A 19,282-nucleotide genomic window follows, 5' to 3' on the forward strand; every position below is an offset into this window, starting at 1 on the left:
CTGTGCTTATTCTTAACCACCTTTTAAGTGCTGTCCTTATAAACTGTTATCAGTTCCTAATGTGATTCAACTCTTAGTTATCAGATTTTTGTTAATGATGGAAAATGGCTCAGGAAAACTTATTTTCAAACTACTAGAACATTCAAAAAGACAAAAAATACATTTCTGAATGATAAATAGCTAACAGTGGGACAAACAGTAGTGGTGGTGATTTATTAGCTAGAACCACTCAACTGTGAAACTAAAAGTGCAGCAAGTATACCTTGTCTAAAATGTACTCACTTTAAGTTATATAATGTGCAAGGCAAGCAAATTTATTATCACCAATGTCTACCATTAGAAAGTGATTCAGGGGCCGGCCTGCTGGCCGAGTGGTTAAGTTCTCGCGCTCCACTTCGGCGGCCCAGGGTTTCGCCAGTTCGGATCCTGCACTCGGACATGGCACTGCTCATCAAGCCATGCTGAGGTACATCCCACATGCCACAACTAGAAGGACCCACAACTAAAAATATACAACTATGTACCGGGAGGCTTTGGGGAGAAAAAGGAAAAATAAAATCTTTAAAAAAAAATTTAAAAATTTAAAAAAAGCGATTCAATGATAAAATAGAAAAATCTAAGAGAGCTGGTATCAAGGAACATAAGCGTAGAAATACAATGCAATTTCTGTAACACACATGAGGAAAAAAGTCACTAACGTATTAATCAAACCATACAGAGCAAATGATGATTAGAATAAGTTAGAAGCCAATGAATTATTCTAATTTTTCATTTCTCTTTTCCTATTTTTATATGACTGGAAAATTCTCAAACTAACTGATCAGTCTTTCCAAGCCTACACAGATTTTGCAACCAAAGACTGATGCTAAGCTTTAATATATTCTATCTGGTTTTCAACAAATCAGTAAAATGTTCACAGTCATGCAAATGGGAGCGGAGAGAGGAGGGAAATGAGAGAAAGCAAGCTGAATTATTATTTGTTATTCCTTATCAAAGAAGGCCTACCACCTCTCCTAGAATCAGATTTGCTAGGAAAAAAAACATCATTTAAAACAGGTTTTTTTTTTTTACTTTTAAAAACACATCAGGTGTTTTCCGTCTTCAAACAGGTGGGCTTCAATCTCACCCTAACCCATCATTCTACAAAAGAATAAAGGGCAGCCTAAGTGTTTCACTTGAGGAAAAAGGGCACATTACTGAAATTTTTAAACTGAAGTTAGGTAGGGTTCTTCTAAATTTCAACTACATAACAAATTCTAAAATTATTACCTGAAAATATGTGATATTTTAATTAAATGAATTTAGATTATTACCTGGATGCTGTTATCTTGTGTTTGGTGAAGCGGTCTTACGTGAGGCAATGAAGGCTGAGTTCCTAATTTCCTATCCAAAAACACTTCTTTGCTGCAAGCATAACACCATACTCGAAGAGTGGTAAGGTTCACAGTTAGATAATGCTTGGTCTCCTGTATAATTTCACAGGGGAGGCAGACGAGGAACCAAAATTAGATATAGTTGAAAACACTTCAAAAGATCATTGAAGATAAACTGCACGTCTTTGATGAATAACAATATACTCAAAAGAGAATAAACTGGGGCACCAAAAAAATGGTTTTCAGATAAACTGCTAAGGTATAGTGAGTAGTAACAATATCTAAGCCTGCTCTCAAAGTTATTCCTTTGTCATTTTTCACCACCATTCCATTATAAACACCAGAGCATGAGACTCTACTCTGCAGCTAGCAAATAACTCTAGTACAAGAAAATAATTGACAACAGCACAGTAACTATTCTAGGAGATCAGAATGGCAAAAGAACACAAATGACATGAGTCAAAGCACAAAACGCCTCAAATAATAGTGAATATATGCTCTTAGACATATAAAACTCCAGCCTTTCTCAACTGGAATTCGGCAACAGAATTATGCCCTATAAAAAATGATCTGAATAACTATTTTCTCAATTCTCCCAAGAATAGTACATAGCACTACAATTCTAGACACACAGTAGAGAAGTAAATTAATTATGTACAATGACGCCTGAGAGCTTCTGGGGTATTCAGACTTAATTAATTCTCTTGAGGAACCCTGGTTAAGAACTAATGATGCTGCAGCTATAAATGTGAAAAAGAGAGTTCATTCTCAAGAAACTTACAGTTTAGATTAGGAGCTCTACCTAATACTACAAAAGAGGTGTGCCAGAATTACATACAAGCACCAAACCACCATGGTGAAGCAGAAAGGGGACTCCAGGTAGGAGGATGCGCAGGAGAAGGTAAGGTGTGCTGAGCCGTGAAGTCAGCCAGCCCTGTTGTAAGCCTACGCATCCACTCTTGACTTCAACCCCACATCCTCCGAATATTCCACCTACCCCCTCCAGACATCTGGAGGTGTACTTCTTAAATCATTACCCTCTTAATTACACCCTCATTCTAACATTGATCCTCTTAGCAATTCCCCTCCCCATCTTTCAGAGAGTATAAGCAAACGTTTGATTCATATAAAAAAAGGGAAAATTTTAACTACAACTTGAATCAATAATGTCATGTTGGCTTTCCCTTTCCTTCTTCAGGCTCTCTTTTAAAAATCTCTTGCATCAAAATTTTCTACATACATACCTGAGAGTGGATGGTGCTGTGATCTACTTGCGACTCACCACAGCCAACATAGGAACATCTATTCTACAAATGCACAAAAAGGAAAATGAGGTATTCTATAAACGTGTAAATTAACAATAATAGTATTACAGCTACATTTACAATTAAGCTTTCATCACCTTTGAACTTAATGACAATGACTTTCCACAGACAGTTATTTTAACCAAAAGGTACTAGGCACAAAAGAATAAAACTAGAATATTTCTAAGCTAAAAGTTATGTCACCTCTAATAAGAGGCAGGTGTAAAATATCTTAGCAATTCACTAAAACTCTGCAAAAGCACTGTAAATTAAAACCACAGGTTTGAAGTTTAATTTTTACCAAGGATCTTTTCAAAGTATGTTCGTTTATGAAATCCTTTGTCAAAAAAACCTTCTAGTTATCCTTATTCAGATATAAATTTTATAATACCAAACTTTTGAGAAGTAACATACACATACCTCCAGGCATGCCCAAAGATTTGGTCCTCTGACTTTACAATCCTGACAAGTACCCTGAGAAACAAAAATCATACCAACATCATCATTATATTGACACAGCCAAACAAATATAATTCATTAACAATATCATATATAAAAAATCGGGACTCATGAAGATAGAGTATTGTAGTAATTTATAAAAAAAGACACATTTCGGAGAAAAATGAATACAATTTTTCTAAGGAAGGAAAAAACCCTATATCTTACATGAGATTTTTGTATTAAATCTTCTTTCGTTATTTCACCAACTGAATCCAAATGTGGACAATGATTTCGGAAAGTTGACATTTTGTTAGAAATTTTTTCCTGTTTCCCAAAGCTTTCCAAATGAGGTAATACCTAAAGGAAAAATGACCAAAAAATTAATTTAAAAATGTTCATATATTAAATAATGATTAAAATAAAAAATAAAATAAGAGGCACACACGTTTACAAGTTTGCCCTAGAAAAGAGTACATTTTCAATACACCTAGGTTACTTTCATAAATTGAAGTTAATTTGAACATTGGAAATTTCTCTACTAAATAAACATTTTATTAAAATTGACACCTATGAATCAATGTGTGTTTCTCCACTACTTTTCCTGCTTTTTCCTCTTTCTCCCATTTCACTTTTTATTGACAAAAAGGGAAAAATTTCAAATTATTCAATTTAAGTATTTTTATTCTTTTTTAAAAAAGATTAATCCTTATGCTGAAATAGAAACTGAAAAGAAAGAAAATTCAAATGGAAACCATTTTCACAGCAGCAGCAGCAGTCCCTACTGATGATATAAATGAAATTATCTGGTATCCTAGCAATATACCAGGATAGTCACTTTATATCTGAGTTTCCCAACCTTGGCATCATTGACACTTGGGGTCAGATGATTCTTTCCTGTGGGGGGCTGTCTTGTGCATTGTAAGACATTTAGCAACATACTGCTCCTTCCCACTAGATGCCAGAATACCCTCACCACCACTCTGAGCTTTGAGAACCAATGTCACCGGACAGTGTAAAATTACGTCCTCTGGGGGAAAAAATCACCCAAGATCACAAACCACATTATCATATGATCCTTTTAACAACCGTGAGGTAAGTACCATTATTATTTTCATTTGCATATAAGGCTAAAAGAGACCAATTTGACTGAGTTCACAATGTTAGCATTTGGCAGAACTAGGATTTGAATCCACCTGTATGTCTTATGGGTAAGAGCAAGGACTCTACGTCAGACAGACGCGAGGATACCTGTAAGATCAGAACAGCACACCTAACTCACATCAAGTGTGTGTGTGTGTACATCCTTTGTGCAGCATCCTTTTATATAGGCTTTCCCCATGACCATTGAAGTCGCATCCCTCCCTCCCCCATGAGACCACCAGTTACACACTGAGGTAATTTCCTAAATCAATTATAGTTTTCCTAATATTCTTCAGGAGTTTCCTCAATTCCATTAAAACATACAGAAGACAAAGTGTTTTACAATCCCAATACACTTAATTTCCTCCAAGACATCACAATGTCATAAATATGACTTATAAGAAAAAGAATGATAGGAATACTATAATGTTGCTAAATTTTATCTCCACTACAAATCTTATGAATCATACAGCTAACTGATACACGCGTTTAATGCACAGAAATCTTATGATGAGCTCAACAAGAGTGAGTGACTTCCAAGTAAGAGTCTCAGTCTAACTCAGTATTTCTAGGTCTTCTTTGGGTTGCACATTCTTCATAACAGGGCTTTTCATGCCCTTAGTTCATCTTTGGGGTTTGAGAACACTATTTGAGAAAAAATTAAAGAACTTAGTAGGAAAGAATAAAGAGTTATAAATGAGCTGAAATATTAACACACTAGTAAACACAATAAACAAAAAGCTTCAATTAAATCAAATCAAATAATGAGTCCAATATTATACTGTAACCTACAAAATACATCACTCTGGGCTTAATAGTGAACAAATCATTACCTCTAAACATTACATTAATACGTAATATTAATAAGCCATGTTCCAAATTTTCAGAGCATGAAGTTAAACTTAAAATAACTGTTAATATTTTCCATTTCTTATTATGTATGGGGCAGGGTTAGGCAATCTTCCCCACCCACCTTTCACTTCCTTTTGTGGTTAGATAACCTCTTTCCTCTTATCCAGTTCCTTCCACTGCCAGCCATGGTGCAGTAACAGGAACTAGACTTACCCTCTCGCCTTAAATAACTAAAGACCAGACAAAATATATAAAACAATGGTTTTCAGACATTGGACAAGTCAGTGAGGGACACTAATACCTAAAAAGATGAAAACAAGGTAACTGCCCAGCTTACTGCCTGGAGAGAGTTTCTAGGCGACACAGTACAGGTAGGAGAAAACCCAGAGTCTGACTCTCCTTGAGTTGAAGAGACAGAGTTGAAAATTCAGGGAGGCCAAGGTGGCTAGAATTCAGAGGGCAGAGTAACAGAGAGGAAAGAACTGAATAAAGAGCAAGAGAACTCAAGATTTATAGAGGGCTACTATCAAGTCTTCAGCTAACTACTAATGAGCACGTGCGTGTGATTAAACTACCCTAAAGAGGGGAAAGGGGGGGCTCTGTGGCCAAGTGGTTAATTTCACACACTCCACTTTGGCAGCCCAGGGTTCACCGGTTCAGATCCTGGGTGCAGACCTACGCACCACTCATCAAGCCATGCTGTGGCACGCATCCTGCCCAGAGGAACCAGAATGACCTACAAGTAGGATATACAACTATGTACTAGGAAGACTGGCAACAGATGTTAGCTCAGGGCCAATCTTCCTGACCAAGAAGCATAAAAAAAAAAAGGGGGGGGGGGGGAAAGAGTTTTCTTTAAAAAAAAAAAAGAGGGGAAGAACTGCTGTAAAGGAGTAGGTAGAACAATTCTCAAAGCCAACACAAGTGTGTTTGTGTTCCCACTAGCCAGCTGAAAGGCTTCATAACACAGAGGAAGTAAAATAGAGTACTCTGAAGGGTAGTGCCTCAGTAATGGGAAAGAACAGCCCCCAGGCCAAACACTACTTTGGTTCTGCCTTAAAAAAGCTCAAAAGCAAGTATTACAGGGTCAACTATTCTCAAGGAACTTAACTGTGTCCCAGAACAATGATGAAGGACACTTAAAGGAATGAAAAAACCCAGCACCTGACAAGGTAAAAATCACAATGTCTGGGGGCCAGCCTCATGCCCTAGTGGTTAGGTTCAGTACACTCCCCTTGGGTGGCCAGGGTTTAGTTCTACATCACTCATCAGCAGCCATGCTGTGGCAGCAACCTACATACAAAATAGAGGAAGACTGGCACAGAGGTTGTTAGCTCAAGGCGAATCTTCCTCAGCAGGAAAAAAAAAAAATCACAATGTCTGGCATCCAATCAAAAATTACAAGACATAAAAAGAAGGAAAATCTAACCCACAGTGAAAAGGAAAAAAGAGATCCAGAAATGACACAGATGGTACAACAAAGAATACACATATTAAGGAGAGAAACGGAAGAGAGAAAAGAAAACCTGAATCAAGCTTCTAGATATTAAAAAAAAAAAAAATGTCTGAGGTGAAAAATAAGGATGAGACTAACATCAAATTAGACAATGCAAAAGAATAACGAACCTGAAGACACAGAAAAGAAATTACTCAAATTTAAACAAAAAGAGAAGACTGGGAAAATTAAATAGAGATTACCAGCTGACCAGAAGAGTTAAAATCTGACCAAAACTACAAACCTACAAACTGAAGCAACACAATAAACTCAAAGCACATGAACAAATTATACCATGGCACATCAACAACAAGTTGCTTAAAACCAAAATAAAAAGAACATCTTAAAAGCAGCCAAGAAATGGGGCTGGCCCCGTGGTCGAGTGGTTAAGTTCGCGCACTCCACTGCAGGCAGCCCAGTGTTTCGTTGGTTCGAATCCTGGGCGCAGGCATGGCACTGCTAGTCAGACCACACTGAGGCAGCGTCCCACATGCCACAACTAGAGGGACCCACAACGAAGAATATACAACTATGTACCGGGGGGCTTTGGGGAGAAAAAGGAAAAAGAATAAAATCTTTAAAAAAGAAAAAAAAAAAAAGCAGCCAAGAAAGACCATAATGTATACTGAAAGTAATGCATGCCAGAAGACAGAGCAGCAACATCTTCACAGCACTGAAGGAAGACTGTTAATCTAGATTTCATATCTAGGAAAACATCTTTGAAAACTAAAGGCAAAATAAAGACTTCTTTAGACATATAAAAGCTGAAAGAATGTATCATCAGCATACCTGTGCTTTAAAACATGTATGTGTGCTTCAGTCACATACAATTACAGACACAGAGACATATATGGCCTTTTTTGGGTCAATAACACTTACCAGATACCCTCCTATGTCAACTTTTTCACAGATACACCTATGTCATGAGGCACCTATTGCATAAATTATCCAATCAATCCTTCTATCAATGGACATTCACCTTGTCTCCATATTCTGCCATTAAAAACATCCTTGTAAATATAATCTTACATGGGCCAGTTTATAAAAAACAGATTTTGCAAGTCTACTTTCCAGAAATGTTCTAACAATTTACACTAATAATATAAGGAATACCATTTTCTGCACAGCAACACCATTTTCTCTACTTCCAATAGGTATTATTGTTTACTTTTGTCACCCAGTGGGCATATTGCTATTTCACCAGCACTCTACTTTGAATTACTTTGACAGCTAGTGAGTTTGAGAGTCTTTTCAAGAATTTTATGGTCTCCTAGATTTGCTCTTTTATTTACTACTACTTTAACTATTTTGTGTTTGCTTTTTTTTCCCCGGTGAAGAAGACTGTCCCTGAACTAACATCTGTGCCAATTTTCCTCTATTTTGTATGTGGGTCACCACCATAGCATGGCCACTGATGAGTGGTGTAGGTCCATGCCCAGGATCCAAACCTGCAAACTCAGGCTGCCAAAGCAGAGAATGTCGAACTAAACTACCATGCCTCCGGGCTGGCCCCTATTCTGCCCTTCTTAATATTAGTCGATAGTATTTCTTTTAAAATTAATCCTGTCTTCTATACTGCAAATATTTTTTCAAACTTACTGTTTATTAAGTTTTTAATTCTTAATTTTGGTAATATACACATAACAAATTTATCATCTTAACCACTTTTAAGTGTACAGTTCAGAAGCATTAAGTACATTCACACTGTTACACAATCAATTTCCAGGATTCTTTTAATCTTGTAAAACAGAAACCCTGCAGTCATTAAACAGCAACTCTCCATTCTTTCCTCCCACCAGACCCCGGCAACTTTCTGTCTACGAATTTGACTAGTCTGGGCGCCTCATAAGTGGAATTATACGGTATATTTTTTTGTGACTGGCTTATTTTACTCAGCATAATGTTCTTGAGTTTCACCCATTTTGTAGTATGTGTCAGAATTTGCTTCCTTTTCCAGGCTGAGTAAACATTCAATGGTATGTATATACCACATTTTGTTTATCCATTCATCCATCACTGGACACTTACGTTGCTTCCATCCTTTGGCTACTGTGAATAATGCTGCTATGAACACAGCTGTACAAATATCTTTTCAAGTCCTCACTTTCTTTGTGTGTGTGTGTGTGTGTGTACGTGTGTGTGAGGAAGATGGTCCTGAGCTAACATCTGTTGCCAATCTTCCTCTTTTTGCTTGAGGAAGATGGTTGCTGAGCTAACATCTGTGACAATCTGCCTCTATTTTGTATGTGGGATGCTGCCACAGCATGCCTTGATGAGCGGTGTGTAGGTCCATGGCCGGGATCCAAACCTGCGAACCCTGGGCCACCAAAGCAGAGCACACAAACTTAACCACTGTGCCACCAGGCCAGCCCCAAGTCCTCACTTTCAATTCTTTTGGGTATATACCCAGAAGTGACACTGACAGACCATATGGTAATTCTATTTTTAATCTGAGGAATCGTCGTACTATACATATACATATATTCTGTCAGCCATAGCAGCTGCACCATTTTACATTTCCAATTCAGTGCACAAGGGTTCTAATTTCTCCACATCTTCACCAATACTTATTTCTCTCTTATTCTCTGGTTTTCTGATAGGAGCCATCCTATGGGGTGTAAGGTGGTATCTCATTACATTGCCCTAATGATTGGTAATGTTGAACATCTTTTCATGTGCTTGTTAGTCATTTATTTATATACTTTCTTTTGAGAAGTATCTATTCAAGTCCTTTCCCTATTTTATAATCAGGTTGTTTGCTTTTTTGCAGTTGAGTTGAAGGAGTTCTTTACATATTGCTATATATATTTAACTCCTTCTCGGATACATGATTTGCAAATATTTTCTCCCAGTCTGTAGGGTGTCTTTTCGCCCTGTGATTGTACCCTTTGATGCACAGAAGTTTTTCATTTGATGTAGTCCAATTTATCTATACACTTTTGTTGCCTGTGCTTTTGGAGTCACATCCAAGAAATCACTGCCAAATCCAATGCCACAAAATTTTCCCCCTGTTTTATTCTAAGAGTTTCAGTTCTTATGTTTAGGCCTCTGATCCATTTGAGTCAATTTTTCTATGTGGTGTAAGGTAAGAGTCTAACTACCTATTTTTGTGTGTGGATTTAGAGTTTGCCCCATACCCTTTGTTGAAAAGACTCTTTTTTCTCCCCACTGAATGGTCTTAGCACTCTTGTCAAAAAACATTTAAACATACATGTGAAGGTTATTTCTGGGCTCTCTATGCTATTCCATTAGCCTATATGTCTGTCTTACCGCCAAAACTGTTACTAACTTTCTTATGGTATCCTTAATCATTAAAAGTTTCAATTTTTATAAAACCAAACACAGGCCTTATTTTATAACAGCTTCTGAGTTTCTAATCTTAAGGTTTCCTTCACCCTAGTTTATATAGCTAAAGTTGTAGAATAACCATAAATATTTTTTCACAAGGCTTTAATCCATCGAGAGTTTATCTTAAGATAGGAACCCAATTTTATTTTCTCCCAGATGGGCACACAGTTGTACCAGCACCACTTATTACACAATCTACCCATTTCCCACTGAACTGTAATAACCTCTTTACTCTTTATTAAACTCGCACATAATATATTTCTGGATTCTCTATTTTGTTCCACCAATCTCTCTAGGCCAATACCACATTAATCTGATTACAGAGGCTACACAGTTATGTGCCGCATAACAATGTTTCAGTCAATGATGGACTGCATATATGACAGTGGTCCCATAAGATGAGTACCATGTAGCCTAGGTGTGTAGCAGGCTATACCGTCTAGGTTTGTGTAAGTACACTCTATGATGTTCACACAATGACAAAATTGCCTAATGACACATTTCTCAGAACACATCCTCATTGTTAAGCAATGCATGAGTGTATAGAATACTTTGATAATTGTAAGATATCCCTCCTTCACTATTCCTTTTCAGTTTCCTTAGCCATTCTCTGAATGTACTGGGAAATTTAATGGTTTTACCTCTTACTTTCCAATATTAATACCAATTATTTAATTTTACTGTTTAAATCTTAAATACAAAAGTGATCGTGAGCATCCTTGTCGGGGTCCTTATTTTAATGGTCTTACCACTTAGAATATTTGCTATAATTCCCATCTATTCTTCTTTTTTTTTTAAGGATTGGCACCTGGGCTAAGAACTGTTGCCAATCTTTTTTTTTTTTTTTTGCTTTATTTCCCAAACCCCCCCGGTACATAGTTGTATATCTTAGTTGCAGGTCCTTCTAGTTGTGGGATGTGGGACGCCACCTCAACGTGGCCTGACGAGCAGTACCACGTCCACGCCCAGGATCCGAACTCTGGGCCGCTGCAGCAGAGAGCGTGAACTTAACCACTCAGCCACGGAGCCGGCCCCTCCATCTATTCTTAAACTTGCTTAGTTTCTTTTTTATTACAAATGTTTTTTTTTTTTGTTTTTTGGGGGTTTTTTGGCTAAGGAAGATTCGCCCTGAGCTAACATCTGTGCCAATTTTCCTCTATTTTGTATGTGGGTTGCCGCCACAGCATGGCTGACAAGTGGTGTAGGTCCACGCCTGAGATCTGAACCTGTGACCCAAGGCCGCCGAAGTGGGGTGCGCCAAACCCAACCACTACACCACGGGGCCGGTCCCTAGAAATGGTCTTGACGAACTTTATCAAGTGCCTTTTCAGCAGTTACTGATGGCTTACTACATTTCTTGCTTCATGTGTTGATATAATCTATTATATCAACTGATTTGATACTAATGATCCTTGCACTGACATACTCTATTGGGTCAAAATTTACTATTAGTCTGTTTCATATCTAGATTCTATTGTCTAATATTGTATTCAGAAATTTTGCATTTCTAGACATAAGTGAGACTGACCTTTTCTAGTGGAAGTATGTATGCTTCACAGAATGCATTTTGCATCTTCTATACCACAGAACAGGTTTTTTGGGGTTTTTTTATTATATGATCTTTACAAGTTAAATGAAACTCAGCTGTGAAACCATCTGCTATGCTGCCTCTTTCAAGGACAGATCTTCAATCATTTTTTTTTCTTTTTTTTTTTAAGGAAGATTAGCCCTGAGCTATCATCCATGCCCATCTTCCTCTACTTTATATGTGGGACACCTACCACAGCATGCCTTGCCAAGTGGTGCCATGTCCGCACCTGGGATCCGAACTGGAGAACCCCGGGCCACCAAAGCGGAACATGCACACTTAACTGCTGTGCCACTGGGCAAGCCCCTTCAATCATCTTTTCAATCTTTCAGTGGAAATTGATCAATTCAAATTTTTCACTTCTTGGGTCAATTTGACTAACTTATATTTTGCTATAAAATCATCCATTAATCTCTCCTATACCTAGGTGTCTATGTTGTTTCTTTTCTCAGTCTTAATCTTGCATATTTTTAATCCAATTTTTTTCCCTTTTACAAGAGGTTTATCTAGTTCATTGGTCTTTGCAAAAAAAACCAGCTTTGGGTTTTATCCTTTCTACTATTTTTGTTTTGTTGTTTCCAATTCCATTAATTACAGTTTTATCTTTAATCTCCAGGTCCTACTTCATTTTGATTTTATTTTTTTATCCATAAATGTGAGTACTGAATTCTCTCATTTTGATTTACTTAATAACAAAAGCATTTAAACTATACATTCTCCTCTAAATACCAATGTTTGCCAATGAAATGGAAACGTTCTCCTTTCCCCTGCTTTCTAGATAGTCTGTAATCTCACTTTTGATTTTGAAATGTTTTAAGTCCATCATTAGAAGAATGGATATAAAAATGGTGTATTCATGACTGAAAACCACACAACAGTTTAACTGCATGAACTGAATGGATAATTTATCAACATGGATAATCTAAAGACATAATGTTAAATGGAACAAAGGAAGATGCAAAATGACACACACTGTATACTACTCCTGAAGTAAAAATTTTGAACATGCATAACAGTACATTGTATCTGGAGGTCCACAGCCACTGTAAAAGCATAAAAATAAAGTCTTGAAGGTTATATACTCTGAATGGTGTCTCAGAGCAAAAAAGAAATGGATGCTAGGGAGAAAGATTATTAAGTTCTCTCTGTTCTGCTATTAATTTTCAAGCATCTAAACAATTTAATCAGAATTAGTTCATGTAAACAAAAGCTAACAATTTGTACCAAGGCTATTCAGTATCCCCTATAATTAAATACAACACTATCAAAATAGAAAGACCTTAATATTCTAGTTACATAGTTTTACTCAGTTATTTCACTTTGACAACAAAATTATTCTTTTATTCCTTTATTTGATACAGATTGATTAAGAGTAGGAGATTCAGATTTAGAGGGTAAGACAATAGGGGTTCCTAGCTACTTCAATTTCTTCTCCAAGTGTATACCACAAGAAAGAAGGTATGCACACTTTCATGCTAATTTGATAGCTTGTTCAGGGGAGATAGTTACTAGACTTTAGAAAAGCCAGACAACACGAAGGCAGTGAAAGTAATAGTTGTAAATAAAAACGCAATTTGTTCAGTCTACGGATGTATACCCCACAAAACTCTGAGACTCCTCAAGAAGCTTCTGGCTAACAGTTTGGGAATCACTAGGAAGCACAAGAATATTCAAGTTTTGCATGGAAATTAAGGCTTTCCAGAGTTTGACCTCAATTCGTCCTTACCTTTGAAATCTTTTCTCTGGCAACTTTTTCCTCTATCTACCTTAACTGGACTATTTGAAATTTTCTCAGCCATAATGATGGTAACAAGATCAAATAAAAAATTTTCCAGATTGAAATGATTGCGTTCATGCTCAATGACAGACAGCTTTGGGGGCTCATCTGCCCATCTGTAGATTCAAAACTGCTACCGAAGATATTACTTTTACAGAGGAGAATCCAAGCAGTACAATCTCCAAGTTTCAGGCCTGCAATTCTGACCCTGCCATCCTAATAACAGAAGAACAGATATCCAGATTTTAACATTGGAAAAGCAAAGGGACCTGTTATTAATATTTATCACACATTAGGACATAGCTGGCAACCTAATGAGAACCTTTTAAGATTGAGAAACTGCCTGCGTTCCATTGCCTGGTCTATTCCAAAAAGTAACAATTTATAGAGTCAGATTCAAGAGACTGCAAGAAAAAAATTTATGTCACAGGGCAGGCCCGTGGCCGAGTGGTTAAGTTCGCGCGGCTCCACTTCGGCAGCCCAGGGTTTCACTGGTTCGGATCCTGGGCACGGACATGGCATCGATCGCCAGGCCATGCTGATGTGGCATCCCATGTACCCTAACTAGAAGGACTCACAACTAAAATATACAACTATGTACTGGGGGGACTTGGGGAGAAAAAGTAGGGGAAAAAAAAGAAGACTGGCAAAAGTTGCTAGTTCAGGTGCCAATCTTTAAAAAAAAAAAAAAGTATGTCAGGAGAATTGGTAGCTAATTTAATAGTTATGTAGAAGATTAAAATGAATCCAGAAGGAGGTCTGTACTAGCAAGTGGCAGACCTGTTCAATACTTTTAACAAAAATCTGGATAAAGACACAGAAGGGGGGCCAGCCCCATGGCCAAGTGGTTAAGTTGTACGCACTCTGCTCCAGTAGCCCAGGGTTTCGCAGTTCGGATCCTGGGCGCCGACCTGACACCGCTCCTCAGGCCATGCTGAGGCAGCATCCCACATAGCACAACCAGAGGCACTCACAACTAGAATATACAACTAGAATATAGAATGTACTGAGGGGCTTTGGAGAAAATAAGGAAAAATAAAATCTTATTAAAAAAAGACAGAAGGTAGACTAATGAAATCTAATTATAAAATGATACAAATAAATTTTTAAAGAAAAAGTAAACTATTCAGAAAAATGAACTTAAATTAACAAGGACGGATGTAATATTCTATATTGGGGTTCAAAGAATCTACTGTCTAAAGTGAAGCTAAAGAAAGGGTTTCAAGTATTTAGATTCTAGATGCTAGAAGATGCATGAAACAACAGTGCAATTCTTACTCAATTTATCAATAGAACAATAGGTTTCAGAATAAAAAGAGGAGCCAGTCTTATTGTGCTGATAACCTAAATAGATTATTATCTGGAATATTTTAGTATGAAGAATACTGAAAGCTACAGAATAAGAATGCCTTCCACAGACAGCCTGAAAATAAATAATTTGAAAACTGTATCTTATGAAAAAGACGACACTGGCTAAGAGTAAAATTTCTGCAGCAATGCTACCTAGGTACAAATTCAAGCTCCACTTTGTCCGGGTTTGTGACCAGGGTTACTTCTCTGAGCCTCAGTGCCCTCATGTATAAAACTGAGAAAATTACAAATATGTACCTCATGGAGTTTTGGGGGAATTATATACACATATAATTTATATATATATATATATGTTAACATACATAAAGTGCTCAGAACACAGTGACATAAGCACTCAATAAATAAACGTTAACTATTATGAGGAACAACTGAAAGTACGTACGTTTAGACAACAGAAGGCAGAAGTTGGAGGACCTGACACCTGTGTTCCAATTACTTGGACATAATGACCAAAGTAAGAGGGTACCTTTGTTTTTCATGTAACTTGAGAAAATTAGAAACAGCACATTCAATCACTGGTGAAGATTATCAACAGAGCTACAGAAAAACGGAAGGTCAAATCTTGGGAAGTAGGATGTTCCCCATCATGGATACACACAGAGGCTGGATGACCATCTGTTGGAGGTGTTTCAAAGGACAGCATTTTGCACTAAAAAGTCAATTCTAAGATTTGCAGATCATGGAAAAATTCATTTGTCTGTCAGTAGTTTCAATCTAGACTATTATTGTTCCACCATATAGCTAATGTGACTAGTCCAAGTGTACTATTTTAAATATTAGGCTTTAGAATTATTTTAATTGCAAAAATGCAATTATATAATAAGCTTATGGCTAATTTTTCCATATTTATCATAGAATAAAATTGCTACCCAATAAATGCAAGCCAAAAAACCTGATAAATGGAAATATCAGTGAGAAGAGCACAATAACAAGGAGAAAGTTTCCTTCATCCTAAATCAACCCATAGTAAGTGTTCATGTGGACTTTTAACCCATGAATTCTGCTGATGAGCACTTTAAAGAACTGTTTCCGGGCCAGCCCAGTGATGCAGCGGTTAAGTTCCCACGTTCCGCTTCAGTGGCCAGGGGTCAGCCGGTTTGGATCCCAGGTGCGGACCTATGCACTGCTTTTCAAGCCATGCTGTGGCAGGCGTCCCACATATAAAGTAGAGGAAGACGGGCACAGATATTAGCTCAGGGCCAGTCTTCCTCAGCAAAAGGAGGAGGATTGGCAGCAGATGTTAGCTCAGGGCTAATCGTCCTCAAAAAGAAAATAAAAGGAAAAAAAAGAACCGTTTCATATCCTTTCGACAAATATTCTGGCAAACACAAACTCCTTCAAATCTTCACACAGATCTCACAGTCCTATAAATCCCCCCCAATCATTCTTAATTTCCATTCAAACCATAACAAAGAAATTTAGTACTAATCTTCTAATTTCCCTCTTCCTAGAAACTCTGTCTAACTCTTAACAGACAAATTAATGAGAGGCTTATTAAGTCTATTAAGAAAATTACGTAATCTCCTGATTTCTTTACCTGCAATCTATCTGTTCTAGAATCCATTAACACTGCCACAATAAATCATCCAAACGCATAGCTCCAATCTGGCAACCCTCACTCTAAATAAAATTCTTTAATTGGTGGCCAAGTGGTTAAGTTCGCGTGCTCCGCTTCAGCGGCCCAGGGTTTCGCTGGTTTGGATCCTGGGCGCAGACATAGCACCACTCATCAGACCACGCTGAGGTGGTGTCCCACATGACATAACTAGAAGGATCCACAACTAAAATATACAACTATGTACTGGGGGCAATTGGGGAGAAAATGCAGAAAAAAAAGATTGACAACAGTTGTTAGCTCAGGTGCCAATCTTTTAAAAAAAAATCTTTTAATTGAGATTTGTAAACATTAATTAGCATTTCCTATAAAGAAAAAAATCTGTCCAACAGCAGAGTAAAGTCAATTGTGGCCTTATCTAGTTGAAATAATTATGACAAACACCTAAGGGGAGAGATGAGAGGGAAGAAAGGAGGGTAGGGAGGGAGAACAAGAATGAACGACTATGACTGAGTTCTGACCCAGCCTCAAACCAGCTGATGGTAATTTAAGTCATTTCTGAGCAAGATGGAGGGGTATTAAATAACAATACATCAGCCTTATGAGACGGTCATTAAAAATACTTATGTAGACCATGCAGAAACACGGAAAAACACATGCAACAACATTCAAATGAGAACCACTCTAAGAAATGTTGTCAATTCTTTTTTTGTTTACCAGAATATTGGTGATTATCAAAAAGAATCAAAATTTGTTCATCTAAATAATGCCTCTACTAAAAATATTAGAAATTCCTCCTTCAGGATTTTATAAATAGTTAAAAAACTGTAGGAAAGGGTCTTATTTTATGTCACGTTCAGTCCCATATTTTCACCATATTACCATATTTCAGGATTGTGCTAGGCCCTGGGAATACAGAGGCCGACAACTAAGTATGGGCCAGACACTACACATTTAGTGGGCTGGCAGCACTGTTGAAATCTCCATGCTACTTTCCCTTTTGAATGCCTGGTCATCCACACTCTACTTTATCAGCACTCTTCAACACCCTGCAACTCCTTCATTCTCCTGAAGTCACTAATTTGAATGTCGGCAACCTTCTGTCAACCCTCCTCCCTCACACGCTATATAACTTTCAAACCCCAGTGCCATCTTAGATTCCCGCCTCACTTTCCATATTGTGTCACCTAATTCTACTTATTGCTTCCTTTTTCACCACTTCTCAATTCATATTTCTTCCAGGTCTCCACCAAAATGGAGGCTTTCATTTCACATCTGGATTATTTAATGAGAATGCCGGTTAACTGATACAGCTGATATCCGGCCCCCTTTCCCTTCAGCTCACCTCACCGTTCCGTTGCAGCTGTACGGACAGTACCCAGGCACACTGTAAGCTTCCCACCTCAACCACTTCTGTTTCTAAGGTCTCCAGCCCATCAGGAGCATGCCCAGCCCTAGCCCAGGCAACCGGAAGTGCGCCAGGCATTTCAAAGATGATCGCGATCAGTAAGGACTGGTAGTAGGTGGAAAAACCCACCAGTCCCCCTTCATCTGGTAGGACAATTCTAAGGCCATTCTACTAAAATCTCCACAGGATAAGCCCCTCATTAAGGCTATCCATTGGCTTTTCTCCCTTCTCTGACTTTTTACCACTCCCTCACTTGTGCTTCCTGGCATCTCACCTACACCCATGTTCTTATCTCAAGGTCTGCTTTCAAGGTAGCCCTTCAGAGAAACTATAAGGGCCACAAAAGTGATGCCACCAAGGTCTTGCTTACCCTAAAGCTGCCCAAGTGTATTCTCCTGGTCTCAGTCTTCTCCCAATTACAGCATTTCTGTGGATCACAAACCTCTTCGGATCAAACATCTTCAATGAAGTCTTTATAATGTCCCTTTTTCATCTCCTATTACTAACTTATACAAACCATAACTTCTTATCAGCCAAACTGTTCTACTGATCCTTTCTCAAATATAACTTGTACCTTTCAGGAACCCAATAATCTGTTCATTTCAGAAACGTCCTCCAATATTCGCCCGCTGAAAATCTTTCAAAGTTCACTCATCTCAAATGCCATCTCTAGCAAGATCTGATCAAAAGTAAAGTCCCCCCTCACCTACCTTCCTGATTAAAATACTCGTAAGGCACTTTCTGTACTTGTGTGAAAAACTGCCCTACTTGAGTACAAGCTTGACTGTAAGTTCTTTGAGGGCAGAAATCACATTTTATTCTTTCCAATTTCCAAAGGGTTTTCCCTGGTAGACTTACAGATACTGACCAACTTAGCCTTCTAAAGTAACTTTTCAAAGGGACAATTATTTTGATTACACATTGTCTCTTAAATATCAGTTCTCTTAGGGGGCCGGCCCCGTGGCCGAGTGGTTAAGTTTGTGCGCTCCACTTCTGTGGCCCAGGGTTTCGCTGGTTCGGATCCTGGGTGCAGACATGGCACTGCTCGTCAAGCCATGCTGAGGCGGCGCCCCACATACCACAACTAGAAGGACACACAAATAAAAATGCACAACTATGTACCAGGAGGCTTTGGGGACAAAAAGGAAAAAAAAATAAAATCTTAAAAAAAAAAAAAATTTAGTTCTCTTAATATAAATACTATATTGTACGAACTTCATGCTCCTTTATATAGACAATTAAACCAACTATACTCATCTCGAACTCTTTGGAGCTATCCTATTTATCGTAATGCTCCTGTAATCATAGTAGATTAAAATAAAAAGGGTTAAAAACTAAAGAGCTTTACTTGTTTTTTTCAGAAACAACTACATTTCACATTTCTCACCATAAATCTTTCACCATTTATGTACTTCATTTTCTTGCAAAGAGTCCACAGTGTGTCACGTGTGATAGTTCACAGTGCTCCAATATCTGTCTGAATTCCAACTGATGTCAAAGGTTACTTCAGCGAGATTACTTCAGGCTTTAAGGAAATTCTGATCCCTACACAATCTTGAAATGCTTGTCACGGGAAAGGACTTCTTGGCATTACTAACTCAGAACTGGTAGGAGGATCAAGTAAGATTGT

General features: G+C 37.8%; 1 protein-coding gene across 3 annotated transcripts in view; it reads right to left on the reverse strand.

The window, feature by feature from the left end:
* The window catches only part of USP33 (ubiquitin specific peptidase 33), a 53,360-nt gene that overhangs the window by 32,445 nt on the left and 1,633 nt on the right, over window positions 1-19,282 (reverse strand). For all 3 annotated transcript variants that reach the window (XM_046645482.1, XM_046645481.1, XM_046645480.1), the window contains exons 2-5: window positions 3,344-3,475; window positions 3,098-3,151; window positions 2,618-2,680; window positions 1,314-1,466 (exon numbers count right to left, since the gene is read on the reverse strand). In XM_046645482.1, the coding sequence (XP_046501438.1) occupies window positions 1,314-1,466; window positions 2,618-2,680; window positions 3,098-3,151; window positions 3,344-3,424 (351 nt within the window). In that variant the 5' untranslated portion in view covers window positions 3,425-3,475. The remainder of the gene's footprint in view (window positions 1-1,313; window positions 1,467-2,617; window positions 2,681-3,097; window positions 3,152-3,343; window positions 3,476-19,282) is intronic.

The sequence above is a fragment of the Equus quagga genome, chromosome 18, assembly GCF_021613505.1.
Source record: "Equus quagga isolate Etosha38 chromosome 18, UCLA_HA_Equagga_1.0, whole genome shotgun sequence".
NCBI lineage: Eukaryota > Metazoa > Chordata > Mammalia > Perissodactyla > Equidae > Equus > Equus quagga.